Source organism: Lagenorhynchus albirostris, chromosome 1, assembly GCF_949774975.1.
Source record: "Lagenorhynchus albirostris chromosome 1, mLagAlb1.1, whole genome shotgun sequence".
NCBI classification, from domain to species: domain Eukaryota; kingdom Metazoa; phylum Chordata; class Mammalia; order Artiodactyla; family Delphinidae; genus Lagenorhynchus; species Lagenorhynchus albirostris.
The window spans coordinates 67,642,737-67,662,228 of record NC_083095.1 but is presented as its reverse complement, the minus strand read 5'-3'; the positions used below and the strand labels follow the sequence as shown (position 1 = coordinate 67,662,228).

Sequence of the window (19,492 nt, the reverse complement as noted above, 5' to 3'; positions counted from 1 at the left end):
ATCCTATGATAATATAAGGAGCCCATAGGAAAGACATAATACTGACAGGTTGAAATACAATATAGTACACTCTTCTTTGTCAAGAGGCTTGTTACTCTACTGGCAGTTAGACATCTATATATTTTGCACTCTTTTTTTTTATGTCATGGGGGAAAATGACAAGGAAGTAAGCTATTGTAAAGGATTTATTTGAGAAAGTTACAGGGTATGGTCTAAGGATCCAATCTCAGTATTAATGACCTTTTCCTGTCAAGAGGAAATTAAATTATATTCGGTACATTTAATTTGCTAAGACCTAGAAGTTTAATCATTAAGAACTTATATCTTTGAACGAAGATGATTGTATCACAGTCATGCTAGATAATTTCTCCATATAATTTCTTTTGCTCATCATTCATTTGCTTATTGATATCCATATTTTATCTCTAGCTCACTATTCTTCAGAGTAGAGTTGAACCATAAAATACTGCTATTACATAAAGGAACCCACAAGTCTAATGCAAGAAGGAGGGAGAAAGAATAGAAAAGATAGCTCACTTTTGTTTTTTTGTATGTTTGTTTTTTGGGAAAGGGCAAAAAAAATCAAGCCTCACGTGAGTAAAATTATGTCTACGCAGAAAAGCTTAGCAGCTATTAGTATAATTGGCTCTTAGCATTTATTTGAAAGGGAGTGCTGTTATTATTGTAGCTTCTGTTGTAATTTTTTTTTAATGCAATCCATCAAGTAACAGGTCAGACTGTTAAGACTCTCTAAGAGTTTAAAAATTACATTTAAGGTTATGTTTGTTACTGGAAACAATTAAGCATCAAGAGACGTGGTCAAATAAATGTAGCCAAATATTTGTCTACTATGTAGACATGATAAAAATGAGGTAGATATGCATATTCAAATACAGGAAGAGCTCAAAATATTGATACATTATTAAATGAGAAGATTAAAGTACAAAGTATGTATAATGTAATCCCATTCTTTAAAATTTAAAGGATATGTTTGCTGACATATACAAAAATATTTTTCTAGAAGGATACACAAGAACCTAAACATGGTTTTATGGGCTTTCTGAAATTGTAATCATATGTATCTACTACTAAATTAAAATACATAAACAATTAAAGGTACCTTTATGTAACGAAACATTGGAAGGAGGTCTTAGTTTCAGATCTGTATTTTGTCCTTGGAAATAGTAGAAAAGGCAGTAAGAATCTGTGTTATATTTCTTATTGTAGGCAATGTTCTTAAATTCAGAAAACTGTTATTTAAAACAGAATTACTTTTTCCTAGGATTTCCACTTGAACAGAGTTAATTTGGAAGAGTCTTCAGGAGTGGAGAATTCCCCAGCTGGTGCTAGACCAAAGAGAAAAAACAAGAAGTCTTATGATTTAACTCCAGTTGATAAATTTTGGCAGAAACATAAAGGAAGGTAAATAAGAAAAACAATAAGTAAAAGATTCACCCCCTAAAAAGATATGCAGATGTCATATGACTTAATGGGTTTATAAAAAAAAAGCCAAAACAGGTCACAGTGGTTCATCTACACCATGAATAAGACCTGTAATTAAATAGTCTATGGAGCTCTGTCTTTATTGTTTAATTTCCTAGTTCTTATGTTGCTTTTGTTAGTTGTTTTGTGGGAGCCACTTCCCTTTTCAATAAGTTCACACCATATGATTTTATAGATTTTACAGATAGTCTTTCTCAATTTCATTTCTATCCCCATTGACCCTCTGCAGCACCATTTCTACCTTTCATTAAAATTGGTTTTTGTGATAGGGAAACATGAAAGTGTGATTTTCCTTTTTTGTTCCATGTTTGCCTTCATACAAACCCAATTTTAGATACCTGTGGAGAAAATACCTAAGCCTGAAAACAAGATTTATTCAAAGTACATTAGAAATAATAGGTAAAAAAATTTTAACAATTTGCCATGTGATTTATTATAGGTAGATATACAGATCCATGTGTTGCTATGACCCCTTAAAGTTGAGGTACTTCATGAGCTTAGTAACTGCTATAAAAGTTATCTAGTGGTCATTATGGCTAGAGGAATCATTCTAAAAAACAAACAAAAAAATCATTCCTCTGAGAGAAAAAGAATGTTGCTCATCAACAATTATGGAAATACAATGTTATTTATTGTAATCTGGACTATTTCAACAGTTACTGTATCTATCTGTCTGTATATATATATGTATATCTCCCTGATATGGCTGTTATTTTTGGTCTCATTTATGTTTAAAGAGAAGTAGGATATAGACTTGGTTCAATACAATTGGTTTTTTTGTATGCTTTATCTTTTTTTATTTATAACCTTTTTTTTTAAACACTGGAAAATCACATTGCTATAACAAAGAATTGTAGTTTCTCTGCAATGAAAAGTCACTATCTTTCTCTCTCTAACTAATGCAATTTTGGGTATTTTAAATTATTTTCTTCTCTTTGGAATCCTATATATAGTCTACATTTCCTTTTAGAATGGTAAAGTATAAGAATTTACATTATTTATAGAGGATGCAGGATATTTTAAAGTTAATTTTAAATTTCACATTCCCTAATAGAAAAACAAAAGCTTAAGAAAACAATTTCTTTATTCATATATGGAAATTTTGAATATTTTATTTAGACCATATGTTTAGGAACAACTTAAGAGGTCAGTTGAATAGTAAGAACTTTAATTTTTTGTTTGTTAGGTAGGAATAGCCCTCACTCTGAATGTCATGCTACAATAGCAATGTGGGCACAGATGCTGGGAGACAGCATAGAGTTAAATAAGCTACTTAAATCTCTCTGAGCTTCATTTTCCTCATCAGTGAAATGTGGGATGATACTTCTACCTATTGTCCTATTTCAGGTTGTTGTGAAGATTGACATAATGTAAAGTAACTTGCCCCAAATCATCCAGCTTTCATTGGTAAAACCAGGTATAAAAACCAGTTCTGGCAGATTCTAAAGTCCCTGGTCTTAGCTGGCAGTAGTGTATATGTACCCCACCAAGACTGTGGTCAGAATTAAATGAGACAATAGAGACAGATTCTTAGCATAGTGTTTGTCATACAGTCAGCACTCAATAAATATGAGCAGTTATTATCGTCTGTTAGCCCTGAGACCTAAAGACACTAGAGATTTTAAGGATCATTTAGTTCAACCAGCACATTTTACCTGCTCACTGCTGTTTTCTGACAACATAGACTCTGCTGGACCTCCGTTAGGGCCTGCAGTTGTCATGTAAAACTGGACTGTGTTTCTCAAAATCCTTTCAGGAGCTTTTGTCATTTCTGTGCTGATCATTAGTGAAGTGTTATCAAGTGTCAGCGTGGAGGAAGGGGGACGTGACCCTTTCTTTCTTAAAGGAGAAGAAGCTGGCCTCCCCTAAGGCTGTAGATGAAAAATACTCATGTTATAGCACAGGGAGATCAGCTCGGTGCTTTGTGACCACCTAGAGGGGTGGGATAGGGAGGGTGGGAGGGAGATGCAAGAGGGAAGGGATATGGGGATATATGTATACATATAGCTGATTCACTTTATTATGCAGCAGAAACTAACACAACATTGTAAAGCAACTATACTCCAGTAAAAATTAATAAAAACAAAACAAACAAACAAAAACTGGGCCCATGTTCTATTTTTACCAATGGTGGTCTAGATATTGAATTTACAGAATTAAAAGATTTTTTTCACAGTTACAGTTTTTTTCACAGCATGTAATATTTTTTAGTACATCTTTGTAGTTACATGGACCCTTTGACACTATATGTTAATTTGCCTGGTAATATTTAATTGATGTTTGATATACTGTGGTTTCTCTTACTTCGTTTTTCAGTCACTTAAATGTCTTTTTATTTTTTCTAATAATGTATAGGTGAAGAGAAAATGATACAGTTAATGAAAAGAATAGAAATAAAATTTAAATTTGTTTATATATATAAGTATTATGCATTTTAAAGAAATAGTATTTACAATGTAAATAGATATCACAAGGATATATAGTAGTATTTATCCTAAATGTTTTCTGCCTGTGTTATATATAATATACATTCAAATTTAAATGAATACATTTGAAATAATAATAAATCCTCATTGTATATATTTCAAAATTCACACAAAAATCAATCTTCTAATCTCATACTTATAGTTCCTCTTGTGCAATACTGTTTCAGTCCATTCCCAGAAGTTGCAGAATCAGTTCAACAAGAACTAGAGTCTTACAGAGCACAGGAAGATGAGGTTAAACGACTTAAAAGCATTATGGTAAGATTCTGTTTACTTTCTTGGAAATATAGGGAAGCAGAAGGACATCTGGAGGGGGAAAGAGGTTAACTTTTTTTCCTTACAAAAATTCAAGGCCATTCATTGCTTTAATAACAAAAAAATATATTCCCAACTTACATAAAAGATCTTTTTTAAAAAGAAATCTAAGTTCTAAGGAGAAGAGTGGACTCTTTAAAAAAGTAATATGAATTTATGATTTGAAAAAATATATAATGTGAGTATATTTTAGAGATATATGTTCCGGTGCTGCTCATTTTACTATATTTTTGATCTAGCTTCAAATTTCAGCTGTACTGTTAATTACTGTGTGACCTGTGGCAAGTCTCTGGGCCTACTTCTCTTTTCTTTTTTTTAATAAATTTATTTATTTTTGGCTGTGCATGGGCTTTCTCTAGTTATGGCGAGCAGGGACTACTCTGTTGCGGCGCACGGGCTTCTCATTGTGGTGGCTTCTCTTGTTATGGAACACGGGCTCTAGGCGCATGGGCTTCAGTAGTCATGGCACGTGGGTTCAGTAGTTGTGGCTCGCGGGCTCTAGAGCGCAGGCTTAGTAGTTGTGGCGCATGGGCTTAGTTGCTCCGCGGCATGTGGGATCTTCCTGGACCAGGGCTTGAACCCGTGTCCCCTGCATAGGCAGGTGGATTCTTAACCACTGTGCCACCAGGGAAGTCTCTGGGCCTATTTCTTTATCTGAAAATGCCAGCTGGTCCTTTTTTTAGTCATCCAACCATTCATTAGATTGGTGGTGACTAGAACTTTTCTATAACTGTCAAAAATGCAGATGCTTGCTCCTTAGAAGGGAAGAATTATTATCCTGGGTGACCAGAATCATACTGTTTATCAGTGATCTTAGGAATATATTGATTTTCATGCTTGGGCTTGGGATTTCTGAGTAGTTACTGGGACCGTTTTTTCCTTCCAGGGACTAGAAGGGGAAGATGAAGGAGCCATAAGTATGCTGTCTGACAATACTGCTAAGTTAACATCAGCCGTTAGGTAAGTAGGCAGTTTATCCTCTTTGAAATCTTTCTGTTGATAAGAATTTATTTTGGAGGTTAAAAAATTGATTAATATTTTTCATGATAGGAAATAATAGTAATAGCATATACCTTTAGACTAAAGAACTAAATTGTGTTTTTAATATGTTCAAGCTGATTTAAGTTCCCTCCTTTTCATATAGCAGATCATTTGTTCCTTTTACTAGTTAGAATTGTATAATGGGGGTAATTTTGCCACTGAGATAGTATCGCTGATAAAGTAAGGTGAGTTATTGTTAATTTTATCATTGCTGCTATTACTTTATTAGCTAAAGTTTAAGCGGTATCTTTTTCATACTTTAAATGCCATCAAGGAGAGAGAGTTTTGTGTTTTAGAAATTTCACATTAATCTGATTTTATTCTAAACCTCCAAATTTTGGAATCAGAAAGTTAAATGGTAGAATAATGATATTTGGGAGGCAGGTTATTTTAAAATAAGAAGCATTTCAACTGTATTAAAGTGGTAAATACTGTATGTGTTCAAGCCTGGAGATTAAGTTCAGTTGATAGTTTAACATGTAATTTTGTCCCTGTTTTACTGTTCCAAGTATCCTCAGAGGAAGCAACCAGGTGTGTGTTTTATTAAAATTTATGTCATTTCCTTAGAGAATTTAATGGTTAATTTTCAATTTTTTGATACTTGTAGTTCTTTGCCAGAACTCCTTGAAAAAAAAAGACTTATTGATCTCCATACAAATGTTGCCACTGCTGTTTTAGAACATATAAAGGTAAATTTAGCTTTTCCTTCCCCACAATATAGCTACTATTTTTGTAGGGTTTTAGACTTTGTAAGATTCTTTCATATTCATTGTCTTGTTGAGCCCTCACTGTAATGTTAAGAGATATAATTATTGAAGGCAGCATTATTACCTTCATTTTTGCAAATGAGGAAACCCATCCAGGAAGATTAGTGATTTGTCCAAGGTTACATGTTCAGTAAAGAGAAGTTAGCATCTGTGATATTTTTATTACGTTTTATTGTATTACTTTGTTAATAGTAGACCTGTATCTAAACATCAGTAATACAGATTTAGACATCCCTTTTACTATAGTACTATCTAAAATATCTATTAATAACATCACTTCATTATGTAACTTGGTTCTGATCTTTTTAGTTTTAGATTAGTCTGTTAGCATTATTGCTTCTTACTGTTACCTGCTATACTGTGATTTTGAAACAAATGTATTGGATATTCTGTATGTTGTTATCATAGTTCTTTTTTCTCATTACTTCATTCATGGTAACTCTGTATCAGCTGGACTTAATCCATTCTTCAGTATTCTACTGTCATTTATTCTCTGGACATGGAACTGAATTCCAGTGACAGATTGATGATATACTAGAATGTGGCTATTACTGACCCCTACTTTCCATTTGAGATGATACATTTGAAAAAGCAATGTAAAAAAGCTGAATATGCTTGCTTCCTGTCCAAAGTATTGATAACAACTTGGATTTATGGAAAAGGGGATTAAACATTTTTCTTTCTTAATGATTTAAAAAGCCTTAGATCATTAGAAAGGAGCTACTATAGATAGATAATGGACATTGTACAGCATAGAATTTAAACCTGCATAATTTCTGTTAAGCTGACAGCCCGATTTTTTTTTCCCCCACATCTTGATAGTGATGCTTGCTATTTTCATGTACCTACAGGAATAGAAACATAATTGAGCAGTCTATAGATGATTTCTGCTGCTGATATTTTCACTTCCATATGTTGCATCTCTGTAAAGTGGGAAAATGCTGATCAAATTTTTTTACCTGAGATCATTGTCTCCTGTGGAGATAATACATATAACCGGTAAAATGCAACAAAGAGCTATATTGAGAATTTACTTCACTAGGAAAGTAAAGGCTTTGCTTACAAGGCTAAATATGAAGACTGTGAATCTAATATAAAAAGTTAAACAAAAATGTATTGCATTAAAACAAAATATAGGTTCTGCTTTACATCTACTGAACTATACTTATGTAATCAAGATCTTATGATCCATTAAACAAATGTTTCTTGATTACATGCTGTTTATGACAGTTGTTAATAGTCCTGTATGTACCTTGAGATTTAAACTGTTCCGTGGATTTTTTTGACATATAGTTTTTTCATTAATTTTTTTCATTATTAAATGTTTATTAATACTTACATTTTACTTTCTGACTTCAGTTCTCACAGTTGTAAAACCAGGAAAGTGCCAAGCTTAGCTTCTACTTCCAGACTGAATTGTGTAACCCAAAGTAACTAATTATCATACCAATGGAAAGTGCACAGTTTCATCTTATTCATAAAACTTTACAAACAGTATCCTGCCCCAAATTTATATGAATATACTCTAGGTCAGAGACTAGAGCTTATGGTTTGAGAAAATTCTGGTTAAAGTAATTTACTTACTCAATTATGTTAAGTGGCTCTGTAGGTGTTGTGCTGGGCCCTAGAGATTCTGTAATAAACAGGACAGACAAGTTCTTTGTTCTCTTGGAGCTAATATAGTAGCGACAACAAACAAAGTAAGCAAATTAGAAAACAGGATAACGTCAGGCATTTAGGTGATATGAAAACACCAAATTAGGGTGATGTGATATGATAGACACTGGCTCAGAGGGCTGTTCTAGAGTAAGTGAAATCACCATCAAAGGAAATCACCTTTGATAAGGTGATGTTTTAATTGAGACCCAAATCACACGAAGGAGCCAGTTAGTGAAAATTTCAGGGCCACGTATTCCAGGCAGAGGGACTAATATGTGCTGCAAAGGCCTTAAGGCAGGAACAAATTGCTTTGGAAGACCTAGAAGAAGTCTAATGTACTTATAGTGAGGAGAGAAAGAGTGATAGACTATGGGGTCAAGAGAAATAGGGATTTAAGTATGAAGAGGTTAATGCCATGATCTGATTTATGTTTTAACAAGAGAATGGTCTGAGCTGTGTGAGGGATGGGTGAGTTCTGGAAGTAAGTGGAGAACTGGAAGATGGCTATTATACATGACTAGGTGAAAAACGGTGTTTTTTAAGGCAAAATTTAAGGCATAAATTAAATGCTTATTTATGATTGTATATGAGTTTTTGAGAATCACTTTGTCCTAATAGATGCCGTCTGTCTGAGATACTTTAATAAGCCACCATGCCTGACCCAAAAATTCTGCTTTAAGACCTGGTTGCTTGGCTCTCTTTATAAAGGAACTTGTTTCTTCCAGGGCTGCTAATTGTGTGGCAGAGCATCTTATGCTAAGAAACTAATTTGTCATTCAGGGTGTTAAATACTTGTATATAAAATCTACATATTTTGGAATAATTTTTGTGCTGTAACTCAAGGAAGACACCATATTCCTAGTAGGATCTGATATAAAGAAACTATAAAGGACATTATATATAAGGTCATTCACTTGCAGAGGGAAAATAATGTCATGTATAGAACACAGTATTCCTCATTGGATCATTCTAGGAAACCCAATTAATAGTAGAAGTTTTTTTTAAATCATAGATAAAGGAGCATATTTATTTTAAATATTTACATATAAATTATAGTTGTATTTAATAAGCCACATACTCTGAGTTATTCTGATATAAGAAATTCTATTAGGGCTTCCCTCGTGGCGCAGTGGTTAGGAATCCGCCTGCCAATGCAGGGGACACAGGTTCGAGCCCTGGTCCGGGAAGATCCCACATGCCGTGGAGCAACTAAACTCATGCGCCACAACTACTGACCCTGCTCTCTAGAGCCCGTGAGCCACAGCTACTGAGCCCGCACGCCTAGATCCCATGCTGTGCAACAAGAGAAGCCACCCAGTGAGAAGCCTGCGCACCACAACAAAGAGTAGCCCCCGCTCACTGCAACTGGAGAAAAGCCCGCGGGCAGCAACAAAAGACCCAATGCAGCCAAAAATTAAATAAATAAATAATAATAATAAAAAAGAAATTTTATTAGTATAGAAAAATTGGGATGTCTTCTGTGAAGAGTCCTGTTTTAATGTTAACCATCTTTCTTAAGTTATTCTCCCTTGACAAAACTAGCACATAAATGCTATTGTTTCCATTTTTTCTCATTACTTCTAGTTATAAAATTTTTTCTTAACGGTTTTTCATAATTATTAAATTTCCAGTTTTAAAATATTTACTTTTAAGTGGCATGTTTATTTGTGCCATTATTATGTTACGCCATCTGCCCCTGGCTATATAATGTTAATAATAATTAAAGAAGTATTTTTCTCCATTATCTCTTTTTTTTATTTTTAATTTTTATTGGAGTATAGTTGCTTAACAATGTTGTGTTAGTTTCTTGCTGTACAGCAAAGTGAATCAGTCATATGTATACATATATCCCCTCTTTTTTGGTTTTCCTTCCCATTTAGGTCACTACAGAGCATTGAGTAAAGTTCCCTGTGCTATACAGTATGTTCTCATTAGTTATCTATTTTATACATAGTATCAATAGTGTATATATGTCAATCCCAATCTCCCAATTCATCCCACCCCCCCATCATCTCTTATCTTTTCATTAGAATTTGTTGACCACCTGAGCTTTATTTACTTCTTTGTAAACATTTATTCACCTGAGTAGTAAATACTTATTATTAGCAAGAATATTATGACTTTTAATGCAGAGATCTCAGAACACTTCTCTTGGTATTTGTCTTTATTGCAATTTTGCATATTCTTTTGGGGTGTTTAGATTATAGCTGCTTCTTACATTTCTTTAGATGGTTTTCTGAAGCAGAATACTAGAAGAGAAGTCCTGGCAGTTATCCAGTAGTTGATGTTTCAGTGGAAAGATAGAAGGAGCACAGCAGTTTGTAACAAGTTTGGCAAATATTATCATGTAAATGTATTGATATTCTAAGGATTTTAGTGGCTTGGGTAGTTAACATTGGTCTAATAGATTAAATTGTTGAATCCTCATTTGTTTAAAGTAAACCTTATCTTTTGCAACCTCTTTAGCAATTTTTTCATTTCTAATACAAATAAGATTTTCCCCCACTTGCTGGTTATTACAGAATGGATTCTGAGATTACTTAAATAATTTGTAGACAAATTTTAATTTATTTTAATTATTGTTGTCTCACCTGCATAATCACACTGAATTAATTACTCTCTAGCTTCAGAAACCTAAGAAAAGGAAAAGTTACCTAGCTGTAAGTCACAGTAGATGAGAGAGAAATGGCATTATATGCTCTTTCCCCTAATGCTCTTACATCTGAATGCTCCTTCCTAAGGTAGCCAGCAAAGAATTAGCTGTTAATAAGCTGTTGTGGATCAAGGCTTCATTGGTGCTGAATCTTAATTTTTGTTCCTCTTGTGGAGAAAGTTAAGAGGTACTGAATTAGATCTAAACACATAATCTGGTCAAGCAAACATGTACTGCCTTAGGTCTACACTCTGAACAAGGTTTAGCCCTTGCTAGCGATGCTAGCTTTTAACTGGAGCCCCTCCTTCAGGGGACTAATTTTTCTTTGGTTCAACTTCAGTATCTTTCTTAGGGGAAAATAAGCTTTCAAAATAAAGTAGAAACTGAACTGATCTTCACTAGTCAACACATCAAATTAGCTGATGCCCTTTATTCCCTTGGTAAAACAGTGGTTGCTGGCCACATTATTGACATGCTGACATTTGACAGCTAGTATGTTTGTAAGTTGAATTTTTTGCTTACCAAAAAGTTATTTGTATTTGATTCCAATCTGTTTATGTCAATGGTATGAGTAGGAAAAGAGGATTGTTTCTATAAAACTAAGTTACATGCCTTAGACTCAATGAAGATGGTGATTTAATTATTGCTTAACTTAGTAGCAGGTAAAAAAAAAAACACAGAAAACCTGTAAGACATTAGAAAATCTTGAAAAACACTAAAATTGCTTTGTAAATGTTTATAAATTTTTTTATTTCACTTCAAAGAAACAAACTAGAAGTTGTAGGTGATCCCTTATAGGTATGCATTATGCAAGAAAGAAAAAAATTTCAGTCAGTGCACCTCGGTACTCAAGGGAAAGGTCTTGGATCTACGTCAAGATTGACAGACAATTATACATTTTAGACCTTAAGTTAAAAGGTAGTGTTTAAAATGTTTATATACAACACAGGTCCTTTTTATTCTTTACATTAACTGACTTTGATTAACTGATCACTACTCTCCTGATCACAGTAGGGAAGAAATTTTACTGTAGTATAAATCAGAACATTTCTCTGGCTGGATTTTGACTGATCTCTTTTAAATGATCTCTTGTCCAGTACACATACCAAGTGAATGTTCATATGACCTTGGTGTCTGTTCTTCAAAGCAGGGAAAAATATATCTTGTAGCAGGAAGTCCCCAATGGACATACTGTCACTATCTTCTACCTCTTTTCATCCCAATTATTATTAGTCACTATAAGAACTTAAAGTTTTCTTTACTCCAAGTATGACCAAAGACAGCTCTTGAATGAGTGAAATATCCTTCAGTTTCTTACTCACTATGAATTTCTGGAGGCTACTTCCACATCCTCAAAAAACAAAGTATGAAATTACCTTTTCCTAGCTTTTTGCTCTCACTTTTCTGCCATCTGTTTTCATGAAGATGAAGCATTGTCATTTAGCAGGACTCAGTTTACTCAGATTCGTAAACGTTAAATTCATAGAAATAAAGACTTCTCAAAACTCAATAAAGGGGGCTTCCCTGGTGGCACAGTGGTTGAGAGTCCACCTGCCGATGCAGGGGACACGGGTTCATGCCCTGGTCCGGGAAGATCCCACATGCCGCGGAGCGGCTGGGCCCATGAGCCATGGCTGCTGAGCCTGTGTGTCCGGAGCCTGTGCTCCACAACGGGAGAGGCCACAACAGTGAGAGGCCCGCGTACCGCAAAAAAAAAAATAAAAAAAAATAAAAGGAAAATGAACAACCCAATTTTTAAAAGGGTAAAAGATTTGAATAAAGATTTGACTAAAAAAGATACACGGGTGACAAATAAGTTCAGTGTCAACAATCATTAGAAAAATACAACTAAAACCATAGTGAGATACCTCTATACATCTATTAAAATGTCTAAAATTTAAAATATTGATCCTGCCAACATCTGGCAAGGATGCAGAAGAACTAGAACTCTCATATATTGCTGGTAGGAATGTAAAATGGTACACCCACTTTGGAAAACAGTATCTCTGTTCCTTAAAATGTTAAACACAAACCCATTATATGCTCCAGCCATTCTACTCTTAGGTGTTTACTGAAGACAAATGAAAGCATATACGTTCATTGTACATGAATATTTATAGCAGCTCTTTGTCATAGCCCAAAACTGGAAACAACCCAAATGTCTATCAACAGGTGAATTGAATGAACAAATTATGGTATATCTATACAATGGGATATTCTACAATTAAAAGTAAGGTACTATTAATACATACAGTATGTATTATTGGATGAATCTCATAGTAATTGCACTGAGTGAAAGATGAATCGATGAATCTCAGAGTAATTACACTGAGTGAAAGAAGCCACACACACAAAAAAAATACGTAATCTATAATTGCATTTACATAAAATTCATTAAAATGCAAGCTAATCTATAGTGACAGAAAGCAGGACATAGAGAATTGTGTTGGAGGGCCAAAAGGAAAGAAGTACATTGAGAAAATTTCCTTGGGTGATGAATGATATGTTCAGTGTTTGGATTGTGTTCATGGTTTCATGGGTATATACATATATTAAAACTTAACAGATTCTGTGTATTGTATGTCATTATACCTCAATAAAAGTGAAAAATTCAAACAAGGCTTAGTGGTCATCTATTTCAGGTCTTTTACAGATAAGAAAACAGATTTTAATTAAGTCATTGAGAAAGCCAAAGACTAATTTTGGTAATGTGGATTTTTGGCATTGTGTTTTAAGTGCCATAGAATATTAAGAAACAGAATATGCTACATAATTTGTGAGTGGGTAAACCTGGGAGTTTTTTACAGACTTTTCCCTTATAGGAATATGCGGTAGGTTAAATGCAGAGAGTAGAAGCAGAGTTGAGATGAACAGTCAAATGTTTAAAATAAAAGGAGAGGACAGATGCATTCCTTACTTTTTTAAATAGATTTCTCACATTTTATTTATTTATTTATACCTTGACTTGTTCTACAGAATTTGAGGTCACTTACAATGACAACACATAGACTAGCAGAATAGAGAATAATTCATGAGCACCAGGGATATACAAATCAAAGTAGAAAGTAAAAAATCAAACATAGCCCTTATAATTCCTCAGTCCTGTAGCACCCACTTTCCAAAGTCCTTCACGAACCTCCTGTGGAACTAGGATTTTCAAGATAGAAGGAACCGTGGGACAGAGTTTTTAGTAGATTCCACAAATTAGTGAGGTTTCTTCCTTGGTGAAATAAGGTTAAAAATAAAATTTACTGTATCCCCCTCTTGGAGATTCATAATGCAGTATAATATACACATTTTATTTTGTTTTTTAAAATTTATTTATTTTTGGTTGCATTGGGTCTTCGTTGCTGCACGCGAGCTTTCTCTAGTTGTGGCAAGCGGGGGCTACTCTTCATTGCATAGCATGGGCTTCTTATTGTGGTGGCTTCTCTTGTTGCGCAGCATGGGCTCTAGACGCGCGGACTTCAGTAGTTGTGGCTCACGGGCTCTAGAGCACAGGCTCAGTAGTTATGGCACGTGGGCTTAGTTGCTCCACGGCACGTAGGATCTTCCCAGACCAGGGCTTAAGCCGGTGTCCCCTGCATTGGCAGGTGGATTCTTAACCACTGCGCCACCAGGGAAGCCCAATATATGCATTTTAAAAACTTATTTAGCCAATATTTCTCAAACTCCGTTGACTTTGGAACACCTCTAGGGATTATTTCTTATAACCAACTCTGAGAACTAGCATTCTGCAGAACATGTTTTGTGAAATATTCTTCATTTAATCAGTGAAGGAAATAAGAAAAGAAAAGGTTAAATGTTCCCTAGTTAATGGCAGAGTTGGAACTCAAACCTGGAACTTTTTGTATTTTGTCTTGTTATCTCTTTACCATACCATTTATCATTGTTATTCAGTTTCAGTCTGGTTCAGTTTATCAAGTAAAGTCAAGAAATGTTTCATTTAAAGAAATGCCTTAAAGAATTTTGCATTCTTTTACCTGACTCCTTCTGATACTGCCATTTTTGCTTTCTTTTCTCTATACTTATCGATCACCTACAATGTACAGTTCTGTAGATGGTTCTTATTTTAATCGAGTGAAAATATTTATACCCTGATTATGTGAGTACTAGAGTACCTTTAAAAAACATGTATTTTAAGATACTATGTAAATGAACGTGTTTTTACTACAGTGCCTTATAGAGTGCTTTACACTTCACAAATATTTTATTATCAAACGTAGCATCCTCAGATTATGATTGTTGGCTGAAAAATATGAACATATGATGTATTTTTTTCCTTTTAAAGAGAACAAACTTCTTTTGTGCACTTGTATATCAGATAATTTAACATAATAGATATGTTCTCTCATTCTGCAGAGGAACACGAATCTCAGAGTTACTGAGTACATGACTTGAGACCAACTGCCAGAGCCTGAACTTGAACTTTGGCTTTTGACTTTTCAATCCCGTACTCTGTCTACCGTGCTGTAGTTCCTTAAAACATAATCACCAAAAATGTAATGAGAATGGTTTTGCTCTTTTATAATCCCTTTAGAGTAACCATGGGTTCAAAAGTAATGTAAACAAGCAAAAATTAGAAGTAGGGAACCCCAGTTGTCTTATTAAAATATTTGACCATTCAATGTGTTTATTCATTCATTTTAAAAATACTCAGTTGGCCTAGTCTTTTATGTCCATGAATGCTTAAATTGGAAATGAAAATTTAGTGAACTTTTAAATTGTTTCATAAAACAAGTATACTTTTTAAAATAACGGATTTGTTTTAAAGGTCAGTTATGTTGAAATACCAATAAATACCTCAAGAAAAATTCCATGCTAGGGTTACTTATTGACTAGTAGCGAACATGAATACATACCAATATATGTATGTATTATATACTTTGTGTATTCATTGTCAATGTAAGACTACACTCCTAAAGCTATCTTTTTTTTGAAGCACATGCAAAATCATATCTCTGTTGTTTTCCTTTGGTTTGAGTTATTTTATATAATATCTATGGAGAAGTAAAAGTGAAAGGTGTTATTATTCAAAGCTACACAAATCTTCCCAAGGTATTGCAAACACTCTTTATTAAATGTGCCCCTTTCTTTTGTTTTACATTAGATGCATGTCTTTTTTGGCTTTAGTTTTTTTTAATTAATAGACTATTTTTTTAGAGCAGTTTTATGTTTGCAGGAAAATGAGTGAAAAGTACAGAGGATTTCCATGTATCTTCTTACCCACCTGTCCCCAGTTTCCCCTGTTATTAATCTCTTGCATTAATGTGGTACATTTGTTACACTTGATAAGCCAATATTAATACATTATTAATACCAACTAAAGTCTGTAGTTACATTAGGGTTCACTCTTTGTGTTGTACATTCTGTGGGTTTTGACAAGTGTATAATGACATGTATCCATCATTACAATATCATACTGTTCAACTGCTCTAAAATCACCTGTGCTCCACCTGTGTATCCATTCTTCCCTCCCCCCAAATCCCTGACAACCACTGATTTTTTACTGTCTCCACAGTATTGTTTTCCAGAATATCAGATAGTTGGAATCATACAGTATGTAACTTTTTCAGAGTAGTTTCTTTTATTTAGTAAAATGCATTTAAGACCGTTCTGTGTCTTTTCATGACTTAATAGCTCATTTCTTTTTATTGCTAATTAATATTCCATTGTCTGGATGTACCATAGTTTATTTATTCATTCAGTTATTGAAGGGCATCTTGGTTGCTCCCAACTCTTGGCATTTTTGAATAAAGCTGCTATAAACATCCATGTGATGGTTTTGGGGTGGACATAAGTTTTCAGCTCCTTCCGGTAAATATCTAAGAGCATGATTGCTGGATCATATGGCCAGAGTATGTTTAGAATTGTAAAAAACTGCCAACTGCCAAACTGTCTTCCAAGGTGGCTGTACCATTTTGCCTTCCCATCAGCAGTGAATGAGAGCTCCTGTTGCTTCATATCTTCACCAGCATCTGGTGTTGCCAGTGTTGGATTTTAGTCATTCTGATAGGTATGTAGTGTGTCTTTTTTTTATATATGATGTCCTGTTTTTTATACATACTTTATTTTTATTGAAGTATAGTTGATTTATATACAATGTCATTTTAGTTTCATGTGTGCAGCACAGTGATTCAGTTATATACACACTGTTTTTCAGATTCTTTTCCCTTATAGGTTATTACATGTACATACTTTTATTATTTACTTAATTTTATTTATTTATTTATTTTATTTTTGGCCGCTCCGCAGCAGCATGCGGGATCTTAGTTCCCCGACCAGGGATCGAACCCACGCCCCGTGCATTGGAAGGGTGGGGTCTTAACCACTGGACTGCCAGGGAAGTCCCAAGTGTGTCTTATTTTAATTTGCATTTTTCTGATGTCATACAGTGTGAAGCATCTTTTCATACACTTACTTGCCATCTGCCTATCTTCTTTCGTGAAACGTCTGTTCAGGTCTTTGGCCCATTTTTAAATTGTATTTTGTTTTCTTAGTGCTGAATTTTAAGAGTTCTTTGTATTTGTTGGGGGGTGATTAGAATCCCTTAATGGATGTGTCTTTGCAGTTATCTTATCCCAGTCTATGGCTTGTCTTCTCATTCTCTTGGTAATATCTTTCACAGAACAGAGGCCTCTAATTTTAATCAAGTCCATCTTTTTAATTATTTCCTTCATGGATCGTGCCTTTGGTGTTCTATCTAAAAAGTCATCACTATACCCAGGTCATCTAAATTTTCTCCTGGTATCTTTTAGGAGTTTTAGTTTTGCATTTACATTTAGGTCTGTGATCCATTTTGAGTCAATTTTTCTGAAAGGTGTTGGGTATGTCATATTTTTTTTGCATGTGGATGTCCAGTTGTTCCTTCACCATTTGTTGAAAAGACTTTCCTCCTCCATTGAATTGCATTTGCGCTTCTGTCAAAGATTAGTCAACTGTATTTGTGTGAGTCTGTTTCTGTAGTATCATTGATATATTTGTCTGGGTTTTTTTCACAAACACCACACTGTCTTAATTATTGCAACTTTTAAGTTAAGTATTAAAATCAGGTGTTGTCAGTCCTCCATCCTTTTTTTTTTCCTCCTTCAATAATGTGTTGACTATTCTGGGTCTTTCCTGTCTCCATATAAACCTTAGAATGAGTTTGTCAATATCCACCAAATAACCTGCTGAGATTTTGACTGGAATTGTGTTGAATCTATAGATCAAGTGGGAAGAACTGACATCTTGACAATAATGAGTCTGCCTATTCATAAATAAGAACTATCTCTTCATTTATTTTTTGAGTACTAATGAAAATGGTATTTCCTTTAATATCAAAGTTCAATTGTCCATTGCTAGTATATTGGAAACCGGTTGACTTTTGTACATTAACCTTGTGTCCTACAATCTTGCTATAATCACTTATTAGTTCCAGGAGATTTTTTGGTGTTTCTTTGGGATTTTCTACATAGACAGTAGTGTCATCTGCAAACAAAGACAGCTTTATTCTTCCTTCCCAATCTGTCTGCTTTTTATTTCCTTTTCTTGTTTATTGCATTAGCTAGGACTTCTAGTACAAGGTTGAGTAGGAGTGTGAGAGGGAACATCTTTACCTTGTTCCTGATCTTAGCAAGAAAACATCTAGTTCGTTTGCATTGTATTTTCTGGAAGAGATTGTAGAGATTTGGAATGATTTCTTTCTTAAATATTTGGTAGAATTCACTAGTAACTCACCTAGACCTGATGCTTTCTATTTTGGAAAGCTATTCATTATTGATCAATTTCTTTAATAATATAGGCCTATTCATTCCATAAGTGAGTTTTGATAGATTGTGTCTTTCAAGGAATTGGTTCATTTCATCTAGGTTATCAAGTTTATGGGCACAGAGTTGTTTAAAATATTTTTATTATCCTTTTAATGTCATGGGATCAGTAATGATGGCCCCTCTTTCATTTCTGATACTATTTATGTCTTCTCTTCTTTATTCTTAGTTAACCTGGCTAGAAGTTTACCAATTTGATTGATCATTTCAAAGAACCAGCTTTTGGTTCCAGTGATTTTTCTCTAGTGATTTCTTGTTTTTAATTTCATTGATTTCTGCTCTGATTTTTATCATTTCTTTTCTTCTGTTTACTTGGATTTAATTTGCTGTTCTTTTCCTGGGTATATCTTTTGAGAGTTCAACACATTAGTGAGATAAAACTAAATGCTTCTGAGAGTTATGATAAAATAAGACATAATAGTTTACAGGTGCCATATAAACCTCTGTTTTCTCCAGAAATATTATAGATAAAGCACTTCTTTGTATTTCATTATAATAAGGTTGCTAATATTAGTATTTTAATATTTGTCATCTATGAAGATCATTTCATATACATTTAAAATTTCTTATTACATAGATCATTTTTGTTAGAATTTAAATTTTTTAGTAGGAGTCAATATATAAGATAAATTTATAGATTAAATAAACTTGTTTTCTTATTCTAAAACAGATTTAAGTCAGCTTCCACGAATAGCACATACAGCAAAAATCATGAAGTAGAAACTCACAATTGTTTCTATATAGTTATAATTATAATTCTCAAGTTTGGCTTTGAATTTTCTGGCAACCACAGTAAAGAGATACAATTAAATTCTTGAAAATTTTCTCAGAAAGAATTTGTTTTTTATTCTAAGCAAAGTGTTCCTTAATATTATGTTACAAAAGACATTGTTCATATTGGGCATTATCTAGAGTAAATTTAGTGATGTAACAATGCAATATTTTAATATCAGTTACTGTCATGGATTTTACATGGCAACTTAATGAACGTTAAGGGCATAATATTAAAATATAATTCATTGAGAGCAGTTTTATGAGTGACCAATGTAATAAAGTCTAAGTTTATACCATTCTAGTGTTTTTTTTCTTACACTAAGAATAGAATTTTTAGTATCTAAAGTGGAAATATTTTGCATTCTTTAAATAATGTAATAATATCACTTTTTTAAATAGGCTGGATTTAGATAGCAGAGAAGTTGAGGTTACACCTTCTGATTTGGGCCCGGAATGCTAGAAAGTCAGTGTTCTTGGTAGAGAGAA

General features: G+C 33.7%; 1 protein-coding gene across 8 annotated transcripts in view; it reads left to right on the top strand.

Moving 5' to 3' along the window:
- The window catches only part of SCFD1 (sec1 family domain containing 1), a 134,814-nt gene that overhangs the window by 56,337 nt on the left and 58,985 nt on the right, over positions 1-19,492 (top strand). For all 8 annotated transcript variants that reach the window (XR_009539674.1, XR_009539670.1, XR_009539672.1 and 5 more), the window contains exons 11-14: positions 1,283-1,422; positions 4,157-4,247; positions 5,191-5,264; positions 5,953-6,034. Coding sequence is in view for 1 of the 8 variants with exons in the window: in XM_060144189.1 (XP_060000172.1) it covers positions 1,283-1,422; positions 4,157-4,247; positions 5,191-5,264; positions 5,953-6,034 (387 nt within the window). In the remaining 7 variants the exon portion in view is untranslated. The remainder of the gene's footprint in view (positions 1-1,282; positions 1,423-4,156; positions 4,248-5,190; positions 5,265-5,952; positions 6,035-19,492) is intronic.